Below are 25,634 nucleotides of genomic sequence, written 5' to 3'. Positions count from 1 at the left end.
TTGGACGGTATGAAACTAATCTGGCAAAAACTTGCAGTTAGAGCACAGCTGTGCTATGTTTGGATTAGGCCCAAAATGAAACAGGAAGTGAGGATTAACTGGCCTGGGTGGCAGGTTCTGCATTTCTTTAAAAGAGCTAAACAGCCCTGAGAGAAGTATGGGGGCTGCACTGTTTTTTCTTTTTTAGCAAATAAAACTGTGGTCTAAGATAAAATCAGAAAGTGTAGGCTAGTTTCAGAATTAACGATTACCTCTGTAATCGTTGGGGCCAAACTGTAAAACCTGCATTGTTTTATGAACATATTGGGTGTCATGGTAAGTTGTACAATTTATAACTACAGAAAAGGTTAATAGCCATTTTTCACACTAAAATCATCTTATTGATCTTATTAATGATTTATCTGTTTACATGTGTTAGAGTATTGAGTATATTCAGTGTTGCCAAGTCCATGGCTTCTCTGTGGAGATGGGATACTTTTACACTGTTGCCGAAGGTTGAAACGACCCCAAAAATGATATTTAGCCCCCTGGAACATGATTTTTACAGGGGGTAAGACCCCTGTGAAACACCACTGGGCTAGTTTTTAGTAACAATTCAGCAGGTTTTGTTGTGAAAACCTGGCAACCCTGAGTATATTGCGAAAACCGAACAAAACCACACCCGGAAAGCATGCGCATACACTACATGATGTAGGTTTGACTACTGCTCTAGAGTTCACTGTAGAGTTTAGTCTATTAAAATACATTTAGAATTCTCCCAAGATTCAAGATAAGGGGACAAAAATGCCCCAGTATGACTTTATTTATATCATCTGATTCAGTTAATATCACACAAAGAGTAATGTTTATCTTAAAATATCAGCATGGCTGCAAATGTGATATTGATTTCATGAACAAGCTAAATAAACAAAGTTAATATTAAGTGACGTACATTTTAGACACAAGAGTTCATATTTTTGCTGTATTTTTACAACTAAAATAGTTCTAAACATAGCCACTGCAGGACTGTTTAGCTTCTGTCTCTTTACTGAATCAATCAGCTGTTTGAACAATCAGTTAAAGGAATGACTCAATGACTCACTCATGCAGTGATTTGCCGCCACCTACTGGCGGTTTTAGGTTTATATTTAAAGTATGTTTTCCCTTTTTACCCCCCAAATCATTTGAAATATCAGTATTCAGCATTTTTTTAAACATCAAAACAATAATTATGCATTTGTGAGTGCAGGTTAACTGCATTCATGGCCTGCTTTAAACAGTAAATGCATCTACGCTATAAAAAAATGTGGGTTTAAAAACAACCATTTGTGGGTTATTTGGCAAACCAGCATTGGGTGAATATTGAACAGAACACAAGCTGGGTTATTTTGACCTAGCTTGTTTTTGTTTTTTTTGTTTTTTTTTTGCATTAACCCAGTTGCTGGGTTGTTTGGTGGCGTTGTGCTGGGTCAGTTAATCTATCTAAGGTTTTTCATATGAAATAAAAATGTACTCTAAAATCTGTTTTATATATATATATATACACACACACACACACACGTATATACATGTATATGTATATGTGTGTATATATATATATATATATACATATACTGGTCACGCATTCATTTTGGTGGGAGGTGAAACTTCCATGGTGGCGCCGACACGTCGTTCGTTTTGAGTGTAGGTCCGGTGGATGCTATGTTTGTAAAAGGTTAGTGTTACAAGCAGATGGTAGCTGCGACGTACATTTAAACAAAAAAAGGACAAATGACACTACTGATGGTTTTCTATGTATACAGTGATAATTTGAAATGAAGTACAATGTAATACAAAGGTTAATTTAAGTTTCTCATCGGTCAGGTTTTCTCTCAGGACAGAACACATGACTGCTGACAAATTTAACCAGTTTTAACCGGTTTGGCACAGACTACCCAGCATTGGGTTACCCTGGCCCAGCGCATGTGAAGGGGTTTCATCATTTGTTTCATACCCAGCGCCTGAGCCAAAATATTAAAAATAACCCAATAAAATGACCCAACAGGCTGAACCCAGCATTTTTTAGAGTGCAGAAAAACTACCCAGCACGAGTTTAAAAAAAAAAAAAAAAAAAAAAAATATATATATATATATATAATAACCCAATAAAATGATTTAACAACCTTGATAGTACACATACATCATGAAGACATCTGACTGACGTCTGCATTTACATCTGGAAGACGTATTTTTTAGAGTGTTTGCTCATATGCAATACGTCTGTAGAATGTTTCCTATCTGATGTCAAATAGACGTCTATTAGATGACTTTAAGATGTTTAGGGTTTAGAATGGATGTTAAACGAACATCTTACAGACGTCTATCAGATGTTTTTACAGAGCAGATGCTTTCCAGATCAAGTGATCTTTAACAGACATCTTGCAGATGTACGTGTGCTATCTGGGAAGTTGAACCCAGCCTTTTTTCAGATGCAGATTCTGTCTCTGATAGCACGCACATCTGGGAGACGTCTATTTGACATCTGCATTTACATCTGGAAGACGTAATTTTTAGAGTGTTTGCTCATCTGCAATATGTCTATAGGAAGCTTCCTATCAGATGTCAAATAGATGTCTACTAGAAGTCTTTACGATGTTCGTGATTTAGAATATATGTAAAACTGAAATTGTACAGATGTCACCTCTGCATTGCAAACATTTTCATCTGATTGGTAAACTGTCCATGGCAGTCCTAAACCTGTCAAATTACCAGCACAGTAACACACTCAGCAAAATTATGTCTAATTATTATTGACAAATTTCCAAAAAATACACCTTGTGTAAAGTTCTACTTGTGCATATACTATTGAAACATGTTATATTTTAACATTTATGTCTTGGCTCACTTTCACTGTGCCTTTTTTAATAAAGAAAAGGATGGACAAGTGGAAATTAATTTTAGTGGTAATCAACATTATGCCACAAGTGCTGTGGATTGAGCTTAACTTGTGTTGAACCAGAAATAATCCTTTAAGGTCTGTCATGCTCAAACATTACGGTTGTCTGTTTGTGGACAGCACGCTCGCTCCAGTGTTAATAAATAAACACCATCTCTTCAAGTTTCTATCATTAAATCAAGTAGGTTACCTTTATAAATGCTGATGCTGAACTGATGTCTCAAAGTTTTTGAAGCAAAAGCTCAGCACTGTACTTACAGAAGAGCTGTGGCAGATACCAAGTGACAAAAATTTGCAATGTATGGGCGTTAGTATTCAGATTGTGTGCGCGCTTTCATTTTAAAGAGCGCTTGATTAGACAGAATCCCAAGGGGAAAGGATTAGAGGATTATGGCGTGTTTTCCCCAGAGACGATCGGCCACGCTAGACCAGGCTAACATCCGTCACAGCCAAATTAATATGGGGCTCAGATAACAGACACCAACACTTCTCATATCAGCGCCGAGGAGTGTGTCCTCTCCGTGAACCCGGCTTACTGTCACACATCTCATATGTGCACAAAGGCGATCATAAAGAGGTCTGAAATGACTTCGAGTCGACCCCAGATTATGAAAACCTCAGAAACCTTCTCAGTCTTTGTTGATGTGACACATTAACACGTCATGATATAAACACACGCGCTCTAATACCCAACGGCAAACACACAAGGATAAAGATAACGAGTGAATGTGCAACCGTTCCCAGCTTATACGTTTTTTAAGGCCATAAAAACATCCATAGTAGCCGATAGCTAAAGAAAAGTGATCATGAAGACACAGACAAAGCATAAAAACAAGAATTTAAGTTAGGGATGTAATGGTCCCTGGTGAAAAAAACAGCATATGCTGGTAGGTATGTTTTGATGCTGGAATGCTGGTTAGGTATGCTGGTCCTTAGCTGGTTTATGCTGGTTCATGCTGGTCCTTGACCAGCAACATGACCAGCAAAAACCAGCAAAGGACCAGCTTAAACCAGCATCAAAACCTACCTAACCAGCATTCCAGCATCAAAACATAACTACCAGCATATGCTGTTTTTTTCACCAGGGGTATTATCAATATAGTGGTATATATAAGTGGTTTTTAAAATATATTTAAACTTCTTATTGTAATATAAAAGGTCTTTAAAGATGTGTTTTGGGCCATTATGCTTTGGCACAATATGGCTTAATCCCTTCATCAAGTCTGATTTCGCTGCACGTTTCAAAGCGAAGCACGCACTTCATTCAGACAATCAGCTCATGATCCAGTGTTTTCCACGCCTCAGAACGGCTCAGTTCACAGTGAATGCAGTGAACTCGTTTATTGCATATGCTGTGAGTTTAGCACATGTTTGGGAATGCAGTGGCCACCAGTTATGCTTTATTTTCACGGCAGATGATTACAGCATTTCACTAGATTTAAAGTGAGGCACATTTTTGTAAGCCTGTTTTCACTGAAGCTGGAGTTTTCCATCTAAATAAAAGCTTAAAAGTGCAGTATGAACTGCTGACACCTAGCGGTTCAAATGGGTAATGTTACTGCAGTCCAAATTCAAAATATCTCTTTCAATTGTAGAAATTAGGAAAGTATTGTACTTTTCCTACTGTACTGCAAAGCAAAAATAATATACTTATGAAATATTAATTTTCACTTATTTTACAGTGCAGTTGTTTTACAATATATGGCTATGATGTCACATGGATAACAATAATTTAAAATTGTTGTTATTTCTATTATTATATACTAATTTGTCTGGCTTTCTAAAACACCATTGTGAACATAATTGAGGGCCTTGAATTCTTAGAAAATAATGCACACCCGAGGCGGTGATGCATTGTACACCTCGGGTGTGCTTTATTTTCTAAGAATTCAACGGCCTGAAGTCAATTATTCCGCTTGTACTATGGTTACTACACCTCAAGACATCAATCAGATGACATACAGGTGCATCTCAATAAATTAGAATGTCGTGGAAAAGTTAATTTAAGTAATTCAACTCAAAATTTGAAACTTGTGTATTAAATAAATTCAATGCAAACAGACTGAAGTAGTTTAAGTTTCTTTTAATTGTGATGATTTTGGTTCACATTTAAGAAAAACCCACCAATTCACTATCTCAGCAAATTAAAATACTTCATAAGACCAATAAAAAAAACATTTTTTGTGAATTGTTGGCCTTCTGGAAAGTATGTTCATTTACAGTATATGTACTCAATACGTGGTAGGGGCTCCTTTTGCTTTAATTGCTGCCTCAATTTGGCGTGGCATGGAGGTGATCAGTCTGTGGCACTGCTGAGGTGGTATGGAAGCCCAGGTTTCTTTGACAGTGGCCTTCAGCTCATCTGCATTTTTGGTCTCTTGTTTCTAATTTTCCTCTTGACAATACCCCATAGATTCTCTGTGGGGTTCAGGTCTGGTGAGTTTGCTGGCCAGTCAAGCACACCAACACCATGGTCATTTAACCAACTTTTGGTGTTTTTGGCAGTGTGGGCAGGTGCCAAATCCTGCTGGAATATGAAATCAGCATCTAAATCAGCTCTAAAATTTCTTGGTAAACGGGTGCAGTGACTTTGGTTTTCAAAAAACATTGGATGTCATTTGTCAAAATGTTATTTGCATATTACAAGAGCTTGTCACCCAGCCATAAGCACTGTTATTCAATGAAATTGACAGATAGTGGGATAGTCTTACAGATCCGAAACAGGGATGACGTTTTTTGTGGGCGGTTCAAGTGGCAGTCTATGGAGCCATGGAATAAAAGAATAAAAAAAGGTAAATTTGGTTTTATATTTAAAAATTCTGACTTTACTTTCGCAATTACACTTCTGGTATTTTTCCCTCAGAATGAACAAACTCACTAGTTTTGTTAAATCAAGTTATAAAGTCTGAATTAGAAGATATAAACTTGCATTAGTGAGAAAAAAGTCAGAATTGTGAGATAAAATAAAAAAATGTTATGTAAAAATGTTAGTAAAAGGGTAAAAAAATATTTCATGCTGTAACTGTAGGGCTAATACAATACATCCCCTAGGAACAGCATATGTGAATATTATGTAGATCTATTGTTTAAATCAAATGTATGCTTTAAAAGTAGAGTAATCATAGCAGCTTTCATCCATAGTATGTGACGTCTACTCAAAATTGGTCTATACTACAAATGAAAAAAGGGTTGAGTCCCCTTTAAAGTTTAGGTACTGACTTTTTGAAGTTTTCTTAGTTAAGAACAGGGGTTGGAGCTCTTCATTTTGAAGTGCATTAGATAAAAGAGTTTAACTTTAAAACATTTTTTTTTTTAGAATTTTTTTAGAATTTTTTTAACCAAGTCTTCATTTGTCTTTATTTTTTTAAATATTGCAACAAATATCATATTGTGGACATATCGAGATATCGCATTGTGAGATTTTGATATCTATTACATCCCTAGTTATTATGGCTGCACAGAAAATAGATTGTCATTAAACAACAAATTGCAGGACTGATAAAGCTGAAAATCAAGATTTGTAACGCAAATACTTTTTTTTTTTCTTTTTTAGGTTTCTCTAACTAGCAATGCTTGTTATGTATGGTGAAAGCTGCACCTGACAGCTCACGTCTACAGCTGACAATGAAAGAAGAAGGGTGACAAATGACTCAAGGTTTTGTGGTTTCCATGTCACTGTATTTACACATATGAGTAAAGTGGTGAGAAATCAATAAATGTGTCAAAGGTTTTACAGAAGTGCTGAATTGGTATTGTGTAAGAGAAAGGTGTGTCAGTGTAATAGTAGCGCTTCAGTGTTTCCTGATTCTTTTTTTTCTTATTGTGGTTAATTTTTTAGTAATCTAGGCTAAATAACTTTTTCTATTTATAAAGATGATTTTTGTAGTTCCATGGATGTTAAAAGTTCTTAATAGAACCTTAGAACCAAAAACTGCGTACACCATACTTTAAATGTACTAATTTTCATATGTTCATACAGCATGATATTTATCAGAGTGAGAAGTGTATGTGTATATTGTCCTCTGGTGCCATCTGCCAGTAACAAAGCAGAAGTGAAACATCCCATAATTCACGCAGGGGCTCAACCAATCAGAAAATCACAAAAACTAGGTCACACAACTGCTATGAAAGAATGTGTGTGGCAGCAGTGTTACGTAAGAACTCGAGCGCACAACATTTCGAAGTCAGACTTCCTGGCTACTAAGAAACTTCTTTTTGTTGTTCAAGTATGAAAGGGTTGATCTGAAATGGCCATCTCCCCCTCCTCCCCCCTACCCGTACCTGTGAATAAGTGTGACCTTCCAGTGTGTGTTTCAGAAAAAAGGTGATGCAACATTGTGGTAATACCATAAAGAGAACATGCGCTCGCTCACAAGCAGTTTCTGCATATAAACCAACCACAGCAGGCACAAGGTCATGCTAAAGAAGGTAGCTACCATGTACTCACATTTTATTCTGCCATACAGGTTTAAAGGCAGGTGTAATGTGAAGGGGGGTACCTCACATTTTTAGTATAGATATAGTTTTGAAAACAAGATGATGTTCACTAAAACTGCTTTTGTTTAACCTGCAGATGTCTGTATATTTTAAATTTCAATTAAATTAAACCTAAAAAAAAATCTATCACTGCACATATTAGTTCACTGAACACTGACTGATTTCTGAAAACGTCCCTTGTCTTTACAAAGGGAGTCAGGCCTTTAAAAAAAAGTCCCACTTTTCTCAAGATGATGTGTTTGGAGAATGAGAAGTTTCTAGAAACCATTATGGCGTGCACTTGCCCTGGCATGTCCTGGGTTCACACAGAGAATGAGAAACAGCAATACATTGCAGCCATTTCATTGAACAATTGTTATAAATCACATTACCAGTTCCAATGCAACAGCTGGCACAAAGCCTCAGAAAGGTACATTGTAATCAACTGTTGTTTACTAAAATGGCAAATTTTCCTAAGTATCTCATATGCGAATGCTTGAAATTAACAGAGTTTAAAGATCGTTTTGATCTACAAATGTTTGCAGTAAGACCTGAAATTTGAATACAGCTCAACAATGGGGATTTCTTTAAGACAAATTTCCCCAGCAGACAACCATGGCTGTAAAGTGAAAAGGAAAGCCCCTTTACCGCGAATCGGTTCTTTTGGTGAACCGGTTCTATGGCGTATTTAGAAAATCACGCTGCCCATAAAGTCTATACAATACATTCTACTTATTTAAACCCCCTATTTTCAGTTAACTTAGCATGTTAGTTGTTGTCTCCAGAACAGCTTGGATTAACCAGAATTGACTGTTCAAAAGAGTCGGTTCAAAAGAAAGAACAAAAAGAACAAGCTTGCGAATCGGACAAACATCGCTTACTTCCGTTTAGATTCTAGACGTTGTTGACAATGTAACTAGGCGGTTTTGTTCTCTTATCACTGCTAAACTGTTTATGGGTGCCTTTAGCTCTTCAGATATGGATGTCGACAAGTTTTTCCTATTTCTTTGTTGTGTGGTAAGTAAAGCCTTGAATTTAAATTAAATTTGATGCTGTATATAATAATATTTTATACAGCGGTGTACAGGCTAAACACCCTACATCGACAACAAAAATCACTAGAGGAATATAGAAACTTATGGAATTGGTTTGTGCTATCTTTGTTGATTCGCTATTTAAAACGGAACTGAATTGAATACAATTTAGTTTAAATAGTATATTATAACATATTTCTTGTAAACAGCCAAAGAGTTTCACTTTCGATTTCTTGTCATTAACATTTTCGATTCATGGTGTTCAACTGTGGTTTACTCATCTGGCGGTTGAAAAAAACATGCTTGAAAAGAATTTCAATAAGAAAGCGTAACTTTAATTTCATTTTTTATCTTTTTTTTCCTGTTTCAGCTGTTGACTGTAGGACTGACAGAAGGCAGGCTCCGGCGCACGAGACGCAGCGCCTGTGAGTTTGGGACTTACCAGCATGAGGGGAAAACTTGCTGCCTTTGTATGAAAGGTAAGATCTACTATATACACACATACACAGTATATACTGTTAGCGAGGTGGACTTTGTTTCTTATTTCACATCTAAAGTGTAAGGTTTGGATAGGTTTACATTAAGCAGGGCTTTATTTTTCTGGTTGTAGATCCCTCTTATTACATGGCTACCTAACAAATAAATAAAGTAAATAAATAAATAAATAAGAAACAGATTATTATTTTGAGATCAGATGAGTTAACTCTATGGATCACTTAGATAGTATATTTAGGTACTGTAGCATTTTAATTTCTTTCACATTCATCTATTTTATCTGATTTTTTTGTTATAAGTATGTTTTAAATAAAGTAAAACATTAAGCACCCAGTAGATTTTTGAATGCTCAGTGGCCAATCAGGATCAAGTATTTCAAACAACCATATAACTGTCTTAATTAAGAAGGAAAGGATGTTCATATATACAAATATGTGTATTTGTGTGTGTTACAGGTTACCGGGTCTTAAGTGACTGCACAGACAAAAATGAAACGTATTGTGAGAGGTGTGAAGATAGAACCTATATGGATCACCCAAACAGTGATCACAAATGCCAGCCTTGTAAAATCTGTGAACCCAATGGTAGGTCTTAACATTTGAGCCTTGTTAGTTTTGTCAGTTAAATTGCATTTTTTTCCAATAGGGTCTGGCTGCAGACATGCACATGCGCTCTCAGTCACCTGCACTTCCACAAGTGACTTTTATTTTTTTTTTTGCATTTTTGCATTACATTATGCATTTTGTAGTATGGGAGGAAAATGCTTAACGAGAGACTTCGTACAATGCGTTCATATTCTGTGGTTCTGTAGAAATGGACTATAGTGCTAAATTACTTTTAATCATTTAAACACCACAGCGTTTTGTCTCCATTGGCAACATGCACGAAAATCCACCCACTGGTTATTTTAATGCCAATTAAACCAAATCAGTCTCACTAGACATGCTGTTTTAATTCACAAAGCAGCATGACATCACATTGTTTAGGCCCTGCCCATAGCCGCTGACTCTAAACGATCCCAGCCAAGGAATAAAGGATGCACATTTTAACTACAAATGCTCATCTTGAACTCTGGTTCAATACAGATAGGGTATCTTGTTTTCATTTTCTCCTCCAATTTCAAAATCATCCTACATCGCTGTTTTCCCTTTTTTTTTTATTTGACCTTCTTTGCACATTCACTTTGTAAACACTGGGTCGGTACTTCTGCAGCGATGTAGGATGATTTTAAAGTTAGAGGAGAAAATGAGATAGGAGTTTTTCTACATACACTAGGATGCGCAGAGCAAGACAAGACGAGCATTTGAGGTTATGATGTATATAAATTGTAAAAAACTTTTAGAAAATAACATCTTGACATGAACATCTTGGATGACATCGGGGTGAGTAAATTATCAGGAAATTTTTATTTTGGAAGTGGAGTAATCCTCTAAGAGATGTCTCAATTGCGAAATCCTTCCAGAGCACTGGAACCTTTGCTAACCAAAAAATCCAACAATGCACTGCAAAAACTAGACATAAATACAGGTACATCAGTTCTCATCATGCTTCCTGCTTACTGGAAATTCCGTCACATTTCTAATGCACATAAAACATAAACCACACAAGCTAACTCGATAAATTAAAATGATACGAGAGAAGATTAGAAAAGAAAAAGCGTTTTTTAAAAGTATATTTCAGCACAAACACACATCACTATATAGGTAGTGGACACATCTAGTTAACATTTCTGATTAATATTCAGCTGAAATGCTGTAAAGACATGTAACAGAACCATGTGTTTAAAAAGCAAAAAAAAAAAAAAAGTCAAAAAGACATGTTTCCTGAGTCTGTTAAATGATGTTGCTGATGTACGTAGACATTGTACATCACTAAGGAGCTGACTGAGATGCACCCTGAGAGCGCATGTGCATGTCTGCAACCAGACCTTTCTCGACTTCAATTGACAAATCAATGTTTTTTGGTTATAACATCTAATAAATATTAAATTAAACAAATGGGGAGTAGTCAGTCAACTCTTATTTAGAAAATATTAGTCACTAACGCCAGACATGGGGCTGTTTCTAAAGGGTAGTACTGTGCTTCTTGAAGCCAAAATGGAAGCATAAGCAAAACTAATTTTCGAAAGACTTATTTTTAATTATTTCTTCAATAGCTAACATGGAGATAAAGGACAGATGTTCGCTGTATTCCAACACTGTCTGCAGGTGCAAGGAGAATTTTTATTGTGACCGTAGTGCCGGGTGCAAGGTCTGTCACCCCTGTGACACGTATGTATTCAACCAAAGGCCCTTTTCTCTCTGGAAAGTATGACAGATGTCTGTGCTTATAAAGTTATAATGAAGATTATTGTAAAAAGCTGTGTGTGTCTCTCTCTCAAAAAGACAAAATAGAAACATAACAGCAGTGCTTGTACTTTGAATAACAATACAATGCAATAATAAACAACTATAACCCTGGTATATTTTATGTTTTTGTCATGGAGTGTTTCTGACCAAAGCATTTCACTTAAAACAGGTGTGCTAACAGTTATTTCAGACATTTAGTTTTAACAGGTGGATGCCTACCAAATAAATAAATAGATATGAAATAAACCACTGATTTGTGATTATAAATCAGTATAGAATATACTGGCTTTCAGTTTATTTTTTCATCTTCTCTCTGTTTACCTATTGTTTACCCAACAGGTGTGAAGAACATGGACTGAAACAACCATGTACAGAATTCAACAACACTGTGTGCCACGATGCCACAGGGCCTGCTGGTACGTTTATCCACAATCCACACGGGCTGCTTTATCACTGATTTCAGTACATGTTAATATGCTTGTGTCACACTTGTGTGTACAGACACAGAATAAGCAATAACAAAAGTCCTCTAAAGCCTATGCAGTACAAACTAAGTACACTATGGATAATGGCAGTGGACTAATATGATTGTTTATTTCAGGGACCATTGTAGCTGTTTTGGTGACGCTCATACTCGTGGCTATTGTGGTGGTCTTTCTTCTATGGAAAAAACGAAAGTTGTGTTTTAAGGACAAACAGAAACAAGATCCATCCAGACCTGAGGTAATTTCTCTTGTTCTAACATTACATCGCACCCTTGTGGTGTTACAGTGGAACTGCATGTTTTTTTTTCTTTCGTGACTGATGGATCGGCTTGTTTTTTCCATACAGGAAGACCTTCCCCTGAAAGGTATGTTTGTTTGTGAGAAATATTTGATAAATATATGTATTAAAATACATCATTTGTTAAATTCATGTTCAATATTCAATTTTGATTACCAATACTGTAATATGTAATATTAGCATCTATTTTTTTGTTGGTAAATAAAGTGTTTCAAATGACCTTTATAATAAATGTATATCTTATTTTGTTTCCTATAGATGAAAAGTTTCTAGAGAAAGACATTGTATCACAGTTTAAATAATAGCAGGATAAGAAGCTTACATCAGTGCTATCTTCTTTCTCTGTGTAGATGTAGACCTGAACCCTCACTTGTCAGAAATTTCTGATGTTCTGAGTTGGAGAACGATGAAGCGTATTGCCCATCGCAGTGGCATGCGTGAAACTGACATTGAGGCACATGAGCTTAACCACAGTAATGACGCAAAAGAACGGACTTTCACACTTCTGCAAGCATGGTCCCAGAGTCAAGGTTTACATGGAGCCTACCCACAGCTCATCAAAACTCTTCGTCAAATGAATGAAAGAAGAGCCGCAGATAATATCCGGAAAATTGTTGAGAAAGAAGCTCAGCCACATACTGAATGAGACGTGTGAACTTGGGGTGTGTGATGCCTACGATAATCATAATTGTTGTTTAAATATGTGATTTGACATTATAGAGTATGTAACGGCTTTGCATTAAGCCGCCGCCGTTGATAATAAGAGCGAGCAAGTTTTCGAACGTGTACAACGGAGTCCGTGCAAGCGGAAATAGATGCAAACAAATGTCTTTTTTTATTTGTGCTCCAGTAGCAAAATATCTCAAAACAACTTGCTGTGAGGGTTCCTTGTTCACTAAACTTTACAATTAAAGTCCAGACCTTGCAAACACAGCATACAAACACAGTCCATCTTACACGCTATCCTGCTGTGCGGTCAAAAACGGTGTGCTGTCTAATTAGCAACGTGTACACACCTGACTCATACACCAATGCTGCAATTATACTGTGTCACACTGCTAACCAGTGCCAAAGTATATAATTGTATGAAATCGGCTCCTACAAAGTAGAAAAAACAAAACAAAAACACACTTAGAGAGTGCATACACTATGAGATGTAGGTTAGACCACTGCGCAAACATTTGGAATTCCCACAAGATAAGGAAACAAATATGGACCTGTATGATTTTGTATGTCTTTTATATTTATATAATGTGATATAGTTAATATCACACGGAGGGGGACGTTTTTCTTTAAATATCAGCACAATTGGTTTGATGAACAGCAATAACCGTAAGTTAATGTGACTTACATTTTAGACACAACAGTTCTTGTTTTTGCTGTAATTCAACAATGAAAATAATTTTAAACAAAGCCACAGCAGAGCTGTTTAGCTACAGTGTTTCGTTACTGAATCAATCAGGCATTTGAATGAATCAGTTGAGTGAATGACTCACTCATGCAGTATATTTAAAGTATATTTTCCCTTTTTCCCCCCAAATCATTTTAAACATCACTAATGAACGTTTTGTAAAAAAAAAAAAAAAAAAAAAAAAAAATTAAAACATTATTATGCATTTGTAACTGCAGGTTAAATGCATTCATGTCCTGCATTAAACAGTCTGTGACAATGCATTTAAATGCCACTTTAGATGCAGATTCCATGCTACCTCTGCATTGCAAACACAAAAAATTTTGATACTGATTTCATTTGATTGGTAATGGCCCTATAGTGTCATTATTTTTAATTTATTAATTACATTTAAGAATTTGACACAAAAGATGTATACGTTTGTTTTGTTTCCTTAATAAAATAAAAGTATAAAAGGTACATAGAAAAGAGATAGAATAGATAGAGCTAGTGTTAGAGGGTCAAGTTATTTTTTATAAATTGATTAAAAAGAAAAAAATAGATAAAAAAAAAATAGAGTTGGCTAGTGTTAAAGGAGTTAAGTTTTTTTTAAAAAAATAAATAAATAAAAAACAAAAACAAGTAGAATAGAAATAGATTAGCAATTTCTAGTGTTAGAGGGTCAAGTGCGGATGGAAGTGATGTGTCTTTTAGTTTTTTCTTGAAGACTGAGATCACTTCTCGAATCTGAGATCACTTTACTTGAAACAATGAAAGCTGATGTTTGAGGTAACTGTAGCCCTGTTTCCTGAGAACATTTGCTGTACATAATAAAACACTTCTGCATCAAATGTGGTCAAGCATTTAAATGGCTCAAACTCAACTAAATTGCTTCAAATTCTCCTAATGAGTCCAGTATTTAGTGTGAAATCATTTTACTGTTTTACAACTGTAAATAATCTAATCTCAATGGTGTTTTTGGTAGATCTATATGTACATACATACAACAGTCAGAATGTCCTTTTTAATGTTAAAACTCCTCAGTTTTCTTAATAAGCCTAAATGTTGATAAGCCTTTTTAAAAAACATTGTCTAAATGCTTATCAAATGAAAACTGGGAGTCAATCTCTGTACCTAAATATTTAAAAGATCCCACCTGTTCAACTTCCTCTCCATCGTACATTGTTAGCCCCACAATACATTTATTGAGTTTTACTAATATTAAGCAGCAAGGAACTCTTCTCTGTCCAAATTATGATGAAAATAACAAAATTGAGGTAAGTATTTCTAATGGCTGAATATTCTTTACACATCCCACCAGTGGGATATCATCTGCATATTTTATAAGCATCAAATTGTCATTATCACAGTTCATTTCCTTTATATAAATAGAAACATGATTGGCTATAAAAAGAGCCTCTCATAGTGGCAGTGTCTCTTAGAGGTCAAGATGGGCAGAGGATCACCAATTTCCCAAATGCTACGCCAAAAAATAGTGGAGCAATATCAGAAAGGAGTTTCTCAGTGAAAAATTGCAAAGAGTTTGAAGTTATCACCATCTACAGTGCATAATAGCATCCACAGATTTAGAGAATCTGGAATAATCTCTGTGCGCAAGGGTCAAGGCTGGAAAACCATACTGGATGCCCGTGATCTTCGGGCGCTTAGACGGCACTGCATCACAAACAGGAATGCTACTATAATGGAAATCACAATATGGGCTCAGGAATACTTCCAGAAAACACTGTCGGTGAACACAATCCACCGTGCCATTCGCCATTGCCAGCTAAAAGTCTATAGGTCAAAAAAGAAGCCATATTTAAACATGATCCAGAAGTGCAGGCGTTTTCTCTGGGCCAAGGCTCATTTAAAATGGACTGTGGCAAAGTGGAAAACTGTTCTGTGGTCAGACGAATCAAAATTTGAAGTTCTTTTTGGAAAACTGGGACGCCATGTCATCCGGACTAAAGAGGACAAGGACAACCCAAGTTGTTATCAGCGCTCAGTTCAGAAGCCTGCATCTCTGATTATATGGGGTTGCATGAGTGCGTGTGGCATGGGCAGCTTACACATCTGGAAAGGCACCATCAATGCTGAAAGGTTCTCCCAAGTTCTAGAACAACATATGCTCCCATCCAGACGTCGTCTCTTTCAGGGAAGACCTTGCATTTTCCAACATGACAATGCCAGACCACATACTGCATCAATTACAACATCATGGCTGTGTAGAAGAAGGATCCAGGTACTGAAATGGCCAGCCTGCAGTCCAGATCTTTCACCCATAGAAAACATTTGGCGAATCATAATGAGGAAGATGCAACAAAGACCTAAGACCGCTGAGCAGCTAGAAGCCTGTATTAGACAAGAATGGGACAACATTCCTATTCCTAAACTTGAGCAACTTGTCTCCTCAGTCCCCAGACGTTTGCAGACTGTTGTAAAAAGAAGAGGGGATGCCCCACAGTGGTAAACATGGCCTTGTCCCAACTTTCAATGCCATGAAATTTAAAATCAACTTATTTTTCCCTTAAAATGATACATTTTCTCAGTTTAAACATTTGACATGTCATCTATGTTCTATACTGAATAAAATATTGAAATTTGGAACTTCCACATCATTGCATTCGGATTTTATTCACAATTTGTACAGTGTCCCAACTTTTTTGGAATCAGGTTTGTACCTGAAATGTATTTAATTTAGTTAACTGATAGACAAGAGAAAAAAGAACTGTGCGACACATAACGTAGCCTGTATTTGCTGAGTTTGTTCAGTTTTGTGACAGAAAGGAAACTCAAAGGCATAATACGACATTATATTTGTTTTTGAAATTGATTTTGCTGGTATGAGGAAAGTTCAAGTAATCTCGCCGGCGCACACAAACACAAAACATATCAGTTCCAGGCTTCTAGCATTGCTAACTTGACAACGCAGTTGGCACTTTATCAAAATAAAACACAGTGAACCAAACATCAGCACGCACGCCTCACTGTGTCACAGTAACTAGACTGAAGTACAAAGTCTATAACTGACACAATAAATAATAGTTTAGCATTTAGATGCATCGCAAATATGGAAATATTATGGAATATTTGGATTTGTGCCGAATGAGAGAGGTAGGATACAAGATTTCTCAGACAGTTGAGTGCGCAAGCCTGAGAGACGCGTTCACAATCAGCACATGGTCACTGTCTAGTGGTCTTTGTTTTCAAGTGTGCAACTCCTGGCATTCGCTGTTTTTCTGCTGGCGGTTATCAAACAGAGTTGCATTACTGCGGGCGCCCCCTTCTGGATTGAGGGTGAATTGCCTGTATTCGTTGTAAGGCCTCATGCACCGAACCGAGATGCCCGTACCGTGACGGTTCGGTACGAATACATGTATCGTTACACCCCTAATATATAATAATAATAATAATAATAATAATAACAAATTACCACGGCAGGCAAATAAAAACAGTATGGTTGTGACAAGAAAATATGCAGAAGCACTGACGCATTACTGCTTATGAACGCCATGGCATGTCGACAAATTAAGGTGAAACCGCGACTGGGTCATGCACTAATAATGATCTAGAAGAGGCATGCTAATGATCCATTTATTTTTTCTACCCCCTCTTTATTTTTTTATTTTATTCGTTGCATTTTTCTTCTTCTTCTTCCTTTTACTGAGGATGACAGGCTTATCAACAATGGTATCAAAGGAATGAATGAATGAGTAATTTAAAATATAATAATTATACAATATGATATAACAAAATAATTATCAAATATGATACTAATGCATATCATTATTATCATTATTAATATATAACACAACTGAATATTAATATATATTTTTTTCTTTTCCCTCTTGTCATGTGTTTTTTGGGTTTTGGTTTTGTTTCTCCTTTCCTGTCTTTTAAATCAGTTCCTCATTTATTTAGTTGTGTTACCCCAGCTCCTTGATTTCTTGCATTTCATTTTGTGGATTATAATAAAGTCTTCTTTTGGATACTCTTGCACCTTGCTCCTTCCCGCAACTGTGACACCTCTCTCTTTTCTTTCTTTTTAAGCTGTGGAAAATGTTTGCAACACAGATTCTGTTTTCTTTAAATATGTATCTTTGCTTTAATATATTACTTTTTTTGTTGTTGTTGTGGTTGTTGTTGTTGTTGTTTTTTGGTAATTTTATCTGTAACTTATGTTATGTCTACTCTCAATTTGTTACATTTTCAATAAAAAAGAGAGAAATTACTAATGTGGAAATTGACCCACAAGTTAAAGCTCAGTGTAAATAAAAAAGTCTTTATAGTGACGTTAATCCAACGCAGTATAATAAAACAATTCAATTTTAAAAATAAATAAATAAATAAATAAAAACACTAAATAAATAAAGGATTAAACTGATTTATTTTAGGGGGAATAAAAAAAAAGAAAAAAGAACTGTAAAAGAACAAGAATAAGAATTTTTTTAAAGTAATCAATCTAAACTGTAAATAATATTTTATTTTAAAGTACGCACTCATTCAATTTTAGTTGTATGTTTGGAAAACAGTAAAATGCTATTGTCGTCATAATCAACTGTGAATGACATTGAATCACGTAAAATGACAGACCTACTTTTAATTCAAAACGGCGGAATTTGACACAGTCTAATAGTTTGCATCATTGGATATTATTGGACGTTTCTTGCATTAGAACCGATGTTTGCTATAGTAACGAAAGCAACTTTCATCGCACAAGGTCTTGTTTACTTCCCTGGTGAAAAAGCAGCATATGCTGGTAGGTATGTTTTGATGCTGGGATGCTGGTTAGGTAGGTTTTGATGCTGGTTTAAGCTGGTTCTTTGCTGGTTTATGTTGGTCCTTGACCAGCAACATGACCAGCAAAAACCAGCAAAGGACCAGTCACACAGGCTGTCACACATTTTATCCAACCATTACAGACACATAAAACAACAACTTCAGTAGATCAGTTAATTTAAAACACAAAACTGTGTAAACTAGGCACTGTAGATTCCCATTCTTTGTCAACACTGTAGCAGCAGAACACTTAAAAATTAATTATTGCCACATGAAAATCGTTCCAAACATTGTGCTATTAAAACTAAGCCAAACAAAGTGTCCACCAGACAATACATATGACAATTTAAAACATGTTACAACTGGCCAGAAAAAACTGTTGGCCTTAAAAAAATCACACATGAAGACTTGTCCATCATAATAATATACTGCAAGCCGGAGAAATTCCCTGGCAACGAGTCCGCTTCAGTGGCATGGCCCAAAAAAAATGGTGAAGGTCTGAGATGTCGTTGTCTCGTCCCCAAGACACAAATCCACCATGCTGGTCTCCACCTGTTAATTATACGACGCTTAGTCTTGAAGACACTTAGGCCTGAAAAAATGCTCATTTTAGAAGAAAATTTCAAACGGCACATTTTTAGTCTTTTACATCTGAACACTTCATACAGTGGGGGCCAAAATGATTGGAGCACTAGTATTTTCACCAGCTAAAAAATGGTTTTAAGTCAGTGATATCTATTTTTTGCTGTAGTGTGTCAGTGGGAAAAAATTTCAGTTTGCATTTCCAAAAATTCATTATATATATATATATATATATATATATATATATATATATATATATATATATATATATAGAAAAAGTAAAACAAAACGTACAGGTTGTATGTCAATGAATGGCCTCCAGAATTCTGTGGTTGTGGTTCTGTGGACCATTCCTCCAGAATGGGCAGGACTTTGAAAGCACTCTCCCCTTTAGCATCTAAACCATAAGAATAATACAGTGCAAACTGTGAAACGTATCTCATAATCAAAACAACACATTGAAATTTCCTCATTCCTTTAAATAATGAAATCATAATAAAAAAAAATAAATAAAAATTATAATGGTATTAATGCAAATGAATCCCCACCCCCATTCAACTACTGCAGGTTAAGTTTAGGTATGGGGTGGGATTCAGGGATGTAGAATATGCTCATGCAGAATAAGGCATCAGTATGTGCTTTATAAGTACTAACTAACAGCCAATACACAAACTAATAAGCAACTAGTTAAGTCTTACTGTACCATTGTATTTACCAGTTGATGTGTCAAATCAGTAGCGTAGCCAGGAAAGAGACTCTGGGTGTGCATCAGAAAAACTGGGTGTGCCACATTTATCATCAGATTGATGTGCAAAAACATCCGACTGGTATTACTAACATTACAAATTACATATTAAAATGACCAGAGATGCGGTTGTAGCCTATTTTTCTTGCGCGGCACGCGTCCCTACAACTCCCCCCTCACTGACAGAATTTCATGTGAAATGTTCACGCCAGTAGCGTAGCCCAAAAAAAGACTCTGGGTGTGCATCAGAAAAACAGGGTGTGCCACATTTATCGTCAGATTGATGTGCAAAAACATCCGACTGGTATTACTAACATTACAGATTACATATTAAAATGACCAGAGATGCGGTTGTAGCCTATTTTTCTTGCACGGCACACGTCCCTACATCTCCCCCCTCACTGAAAGAATTTCATGTGAAATGGTCAAATACAGCTGAATTTTGTTTATATAGATTGACATATTATAAGAAATACCTTACCTGAAGTCATGTCACCCAGCTCTTAATGCACCTTTCCATCTTGCTGGGCATAGGCAACAATTTGGTCTGCAATTGTAGCCCAGTCTTCAAAAAGTCTGCCTCTGGATGTAGCTTCCTGAAGTCTTGTGAAATCTGATCAAATTTGAAAAAAAAAAAAAAACAAGTTAAAGTTAGGTTAAAGCTTTTAAATGTTAAATTGATTGTTTGATTTTATTGCCATACCAGTAACTATGGTTATTTTAATGAAAAGATCAAATTCTAAAACAAATCATGGGTATTGAATGTTATTGAATGATGTAACTTACCTTCAAAGGTTTTAACCAAGGTATCAAGCTGCCTTTCCTTCAACTTCTCTATTTCAAAGCTGTCCATCTGCACCATCAAGAATCTCACATATCTAGAATGAAATTTCAGATTTAGAAAATTAGAATTTCATAAAACTGTTTTTATTTTATATAGAAAGCAGGTTAATGCGTTTAGCTGCAGCGCAATCATTTAAACACAGATCAGTTCTATTATGCTGATATCGCGAGAAAGATTCTCAAGCATTTTAATATCGCGAGATCTCATAAACGTTTTAAAAAAAACGTTTTGCGCAGTAGTGCCAAATTAAAACAGTTTGAATTGTTGTAAAACTTTGGCGATCTTCAGAGTTAGAACACAAATACTGTATGCACTGGAGCGTTTGTCAAACACGTGATGACACGATTCTATATTATATGGTACTGAAGGCAACCCAAGCTAGCATCTCACCACTGAACTGCATTTATCAGTCTCCAGTCTGAAGGGCAGAACCTACACTGTTAAAAAAAATCAGACGGCATACCCATTTAATTTTTATACTGGTCTCCTAGTTTGTAATGTAACACAAGCATTCACTAAAATAGAGGAAGAGTAAAAAGGACCTCATAAACAGTGGTGTCTTGGTGCCTGGAGAAGTGGGTATACGCCCCAAATGCAAATAACATTACATGCTGAAAAGAATAACTTACTGACGTCTGGACGTGATTCTCCGCAGTTTCTGATTAAATCGGTCGGGTTTTCTCTGTCAGAGCCTCCCCTGACATGCCCTCGCATATGAACAGGGACCATCTGGGTGGAGGAGTGGACGGAGCGGGCGCGGGCGCATTTAGGCGCAATCATCAAATATATTTAAAAGGAAGCCCGCGCCACGGTTCTGATGGCATCACTGTCCTTACCGGGTGTTTTTAGGGAATATTTGCATTTACTCACATGCGACTGAATTAGCTATTCATGTGGTGGACTGTCACGATTTTGGCTAATAAAGGACACTACTGGATGCGCAACAGAGGGGATTTAGAAGTGGGTACACGCAAAGCCAACTGATAAAGAAGTGGACATAAGCCGTATACCTGGGTATACCCTGCACTACACCATAAACCACTAGTCATTAAAGTAAGCTGTATAGCGGAGCTAATGCAGCTACCTGAGGAAAAAAGAGCGCGAAAATGCACAACATAAAAATGACGGATATACCGTTGGATTCGGCACGTCGCAGACATTGACTTGAAAAATATGCCCTTAAAAGGTCAATTTAAGTACGAAATGACATAATTCTGACAAAACATTACAAAGCCATACAGTATTCAGACAGTAACTGAACTTACCCCGTATTTCTAACCTATGCCTGTTTTCGAAAAGGACAATACTGATAAAAAAAGGATGTGTACTGTATATAAATAAAACTTTGCACGCGCACACACACACAACTTTTTTATATAACGATAAAGCGATTGTTGAGGCAAAAAAGTACCTCACTCTAGGCTGCTACTTAACGTTCGTTAATCATTCAAAGAATTAATGCTAACCCCGCACAGCAACATATCAAATATTGCATTAAACAGTGAAATTGCTGTGTTTTAAACCACAGCTTATTAAAAAATAAAGGTAAATAATCATATAATCATATTAACTTACCGTATAATCCTGCTTTCTGCGAATTGCGTGACCGCCTGACGAGGAGACGAGTGAACAATCCAGAAAGTTCGATGAAGTGATAAAATAAACAAACCGGTTGGGTTAAAATAACCCAACCCGCGTGTTCAGTGGTGAAAGAACCACTAGAGTCCATTTGACCCAGCATGATCAACCCAAATGTGTGTTTACAGTACCTCAAACAACCCAGAATTTTGACCCAGCACAATTAACCCAGCAATGTGTTTATAAAAATAACCCAGCACTTTTTAGAGTGTACTATAAAACTATAAGAAGGAATAGGCTAAACAAAAATCAAAACAACTAAAACGCCCTACATCGACAAAACTCTCTAGAGGAATACAGACATATATAGCCTATAATGGAATTGGTTTGTGCTATCTTTGTGGATTGGCTAATTTGAACTGTAATGAATTTAATACAGTTTTGTTTAAATAGTTACCCAACAAACACAGAACGTTGCTACAACGTAGCCAACCTTTTAGCAACGTTGTAACAACATGGCTAAATGGTTGTTGGTTCTACGTTGTGTTGTTAAGGTTGTTACTGCGTTGTCACAATGTTGTCATTCAATCACGAATCGCTGAAGGTTGTGCTTAGACTGTCTGGACAACCACTGTACGACGTGTACTCGTCACTGTTCCGAAGCGCATTTTACAACTGAACAGACCGTTGGGCCGTTATTCTTCTTCAAGCCAGGATACGTGAGTATTAGAGCCCGACCGATAAAGGGATTTTGAAGGCCGATACCGATACAAATTTTTTAAAAATTGAATATTCCGATATATCGGCCGATATATATATATATTTTTTTTTAATTTAGGAAACGCGCAACAAAACATTATCAGATTTCCCTAACATTAGTTATTTGTAGTTATTTATGAGTTTTAACTAACATAATATGTTAGTGCATTTTAAAAAGAAACTTGTTTCTTTTATTGTCACAACAGAACAGAGGAACATCAAAATATATTAAAGTTACAATGTCAGCTTGCTTATCCCTTTACCTGCACTTTTTAAATTCTTTCCACCAAGCTACATCAAACCATTTTCAATCATCAGTTGCTGCCTGCCTTCTAAAACCTACTATTTAGCGATCTAAATCCATTATGTGACTCGTTAATGCTGAGGCTGAACGACAGTCTGCAACGCACACTTGGCGTCATTGGATTTCACACACATGTAAAAGAAAAGCTAACTTTTATGCACAAGCTACGTTTGATACTTTTTCTCTATGTCTAAATGTTGACTCCTGGCAAGTCTAACTTACATTTTACAATGCAGGGACTGTAACTAGAGATATGCTAGTTATAAATACAGTAATCATTACTTTATTTAGGCAGAATAAGTTCGTTGTGGTTTCCAAGCTCATTAATGTTAACGTTAGCGGTCTTCCACTGATAATGGCATTAGCTAGCTTTGTGGTTAGCTAGTCTATGATGAGCCATAATTTAGCAATGGATAAAGTCATACTGCAAATTGTAAAACATACATTTTCAATATAACAGGCCAAGGAGAGATGATACGTCTCATTGCTATAACTGTCACGCTATTAAAGAAATACTTCAGTCTCAATGTCAAAAGTTAAAAGGACAGTCAGTCAACTACACTGTAACAACGTAAGGTAATTACTAGCTAATTCCGCTTCACTCTCGCTTATTTAACAGCAGCAAAACTGGACATGATAGTCACGAATTTTGTCATGCTTATTTGAGTTAAGAGAACTGATGGGGATGTTCTTTTAATTGTTATTCAAGCAATGTATGTCTCGTGACCAACTCACCATGAACACACTTCACCGATGATCTCACTCGCGGATAACTGGTTCTCTCTGCCCGACTCTGGCTGGATCAGCAGGTTGCAGGATGTGTGGCGCGTTATACACGAGTGTTGCCAACAGGGAAGGTGTAGAGTGCCCTCTGGTGGACAAACTATACAACGCCAACACTCATGACATGGTTGAAGGGTGTTTCATCCGTTTTTATTTTATTTTTGAAATATTCATTTATCGGCCATTATAAATGCCGATACCGATAGTTTGGAAAATGCCTAATATCGGCCGATAATATCGGCCTGCCGATAAATCGGTCGGGCTCTAGTGAGTATTGCTTTTGCTTTTTCTCAGATAAATATGTAAATATCCAAACGAAACCTACAATTTTCCTGTCCAATGTGAGATGTATTTGTTCTGGTAATAAACTGAATGGACAGAATTGCTGACAATTCACATACTGAGTGTTAGTTTGCGATCGGGTTTAGTGTAATGCTAACTATATTTCTTTCAGTATTCAGATAACGTTACTGATATTTAGGATAAAGAGTTAAACATATCCTGGTCATGTAAATGATGAAGTGTCTTAACATTACGCCAAAAGTTATAAGCCATAATGAAGCTATGAAAAGTGATTGACATTTCAGCACAACAGACAGCAACATAAGCGCGTTCAATCTAGTCAGCTAATAATATCTGTTACCTTTTGGCCAATAAATTGTTAGATTTAACTCGCCATTGTTTTTGTTAAACTTGTACATTTGTTCCTACATTTGAGCACTTGGACTGAAAGATTATGTTTCACTCTATATAGAGCAGTGAGCGCATTATTGGCTGAGGAAAGCGCTCCGCGTTTCTCTCACACAAGCTAAGAATGATGAGATTAAAATTGGCACACTATATAGTTCATTTTTTTCTCGTTAAAATGACTTAATTTTCATTGTCTAAGGATCACTGATTGCGTTCACGTTCTGATTTCAGCAAATCAGTTTGAGCCAAAGCAGACAACGTGATTAAAATTCATGAACCAATCATCAGATCTTATCGCGTTTCATACTGATATTAGGCGTCAGTTAAGCAGAAAGATATATAGATAGATAGATAAATAGTATATATAGGATATCTATATATGTATGTATTAGAACACTATTAATTATTACAAAATTAATCACATTATTACAAAAACGTATTAAACACTGCTTTATATGTACAGAAATTAAATAATCAAATAAATTTGCATTTTCTTCGCTGTATAAATTAAATATAGATTAATCATTGTTAAAGGAACAAAAGTCAATCAGTCAAGAGCAATGAGGGTTTATTTATTTTATTTTATTTTATTTTATTATTTTTTGGTATTAACATTAAGTCTCAAGGTCTTTTTCATATATACTAGATTAATCCAAACTAAAAACCAAGTGTGAGATTTTTAATATTGCTTTAATGTTCTATACAGCTGGTATTGGCATGATACTAAGTTTAACATTTAATTTTACAGCGATCAATTATCCCACATTTACAAGATGGTTCATTGGACCTCTTCTCCCAATTTTAAGTAAGTATTCAGAGACTCAGCCTTATGGGTATAACAAGCCTATAGTATTTATGTACATATTAGTGTTGTCACGGTACCAAAATTTCAGTATTCGGTACCAATACCAGTGAAAATCCACGGTTCTCGGTACCAATTTCGGTACCAAATCAAAACACAAAAACATGAATTGAACAACACTATTTTTATTTATAACAAACAAAAATAAAACAAAGTTTTGACTTGGAAGCTGGTATTTTGGGCTGAGGTGATGAAGCATTTGCTGAAATCCCCATTTTTCACTGTATAAACTGGCACTTGATCCATACATGTGAATTCAGCAACAGCT

At 36.0% G+C, this 25,634-nt stretch overlaps 1 protein-coding gene and 1 long non-coding RNA gene across 2 annotated transcripts; one reads left to right on the top strand and one right to left on the bottom strand.

Annotated features, from left to right (window-relative positions):
- Window positions 1-8,119: 8,119 nt before the first annotated feature.
- Window positions 8,120-13,654, top strand: LOC127179732 (tumor necrosis factor receptor superfamily member 6). The gene is made up of 8 exons (XM_051133432.1): window positions 8,120-8,407; window positions 8,795-8,903; window positions 9,375-9,503; window positions 11,075-11,189; window positions 11,607-11,683; window positions 11,869-11,990; window positions 12,099-12,117; window positions 12,401-13,654. The coding sequence occupies exons 1-8, from the start codon at window positions 8,345-8,347 to the stop codon at window positions 12,694-12,696; spliced, it is 930 nt and encodes a 309-aa protein (XP_050989389.1). The 5' UTR covers window positions 8,120-8,344; the 3' UTR covers window positions 12,697-13,654.
- Window positions 13,655-19,106: 5,452 nt separating this feature from the next.
- LOC127179734 (uncharacterized) lies at window positions 19,107-20,454 on the bottom strand. The gene is made up of 3 exons (XR_007829545.1): window positions 20,333-20,454; window positions 20,028-20,159; window positions 19,107-19,198 (listed from the first exon to the last, which is right to left on the bottom strand). It is a non-coding gene; the product is annotated as an uncharacterized LOC127179734 (long non-coding RNA).
- Between the last annotated feature and the right edge of the window lie 5,180 nt (window positions 20,455-25,634).

The sequence above is a fragment of the Labeo rohita genome, chromosome 17 (genome assembly GCF_022985175.1).
Source record: "Labeo rohita strain BAU-BD-2019 chromosome 17, IGBB_LRoh.1.0, whole genome shotgun sequence".
Classification (NCBI taxonomy): Eukaryota; Metazoa; Chordata; class Actinopteri; order Cypriniformes; family Cyprinidae; genus Labeo; species Labeo rohita.
Note: the sequence above shows the minus strand (reverse complement) of the source record. Positions and strands in the feature narration are given on the sequence as shown.

Bases quoted from the DNA above. Each gene is read 5' to 3' on its own strand.
- LOC127179732 (XM_051133432.1), top strand. From the start codon at position 8,345: ATGGGTGCCTTTAGCTCTTCAGATATGGATGTCGACAAGTTTTTCCTA. The intron at 8,904-9,374 runs GTAAGATCTACT...TGTGTGTTACAG, and splicing joins TTGCTGCCTTTGTATGAAAG to GTTACCGGGTCTTAAGTGAC. The intron at 11,684-11,868 runs GTACGTTTATCC...TGTTTATTTCAG, and splicing joins CGATGCCACAGGGCCTGCTG to GGACCATTGTAGCTGTTTTG.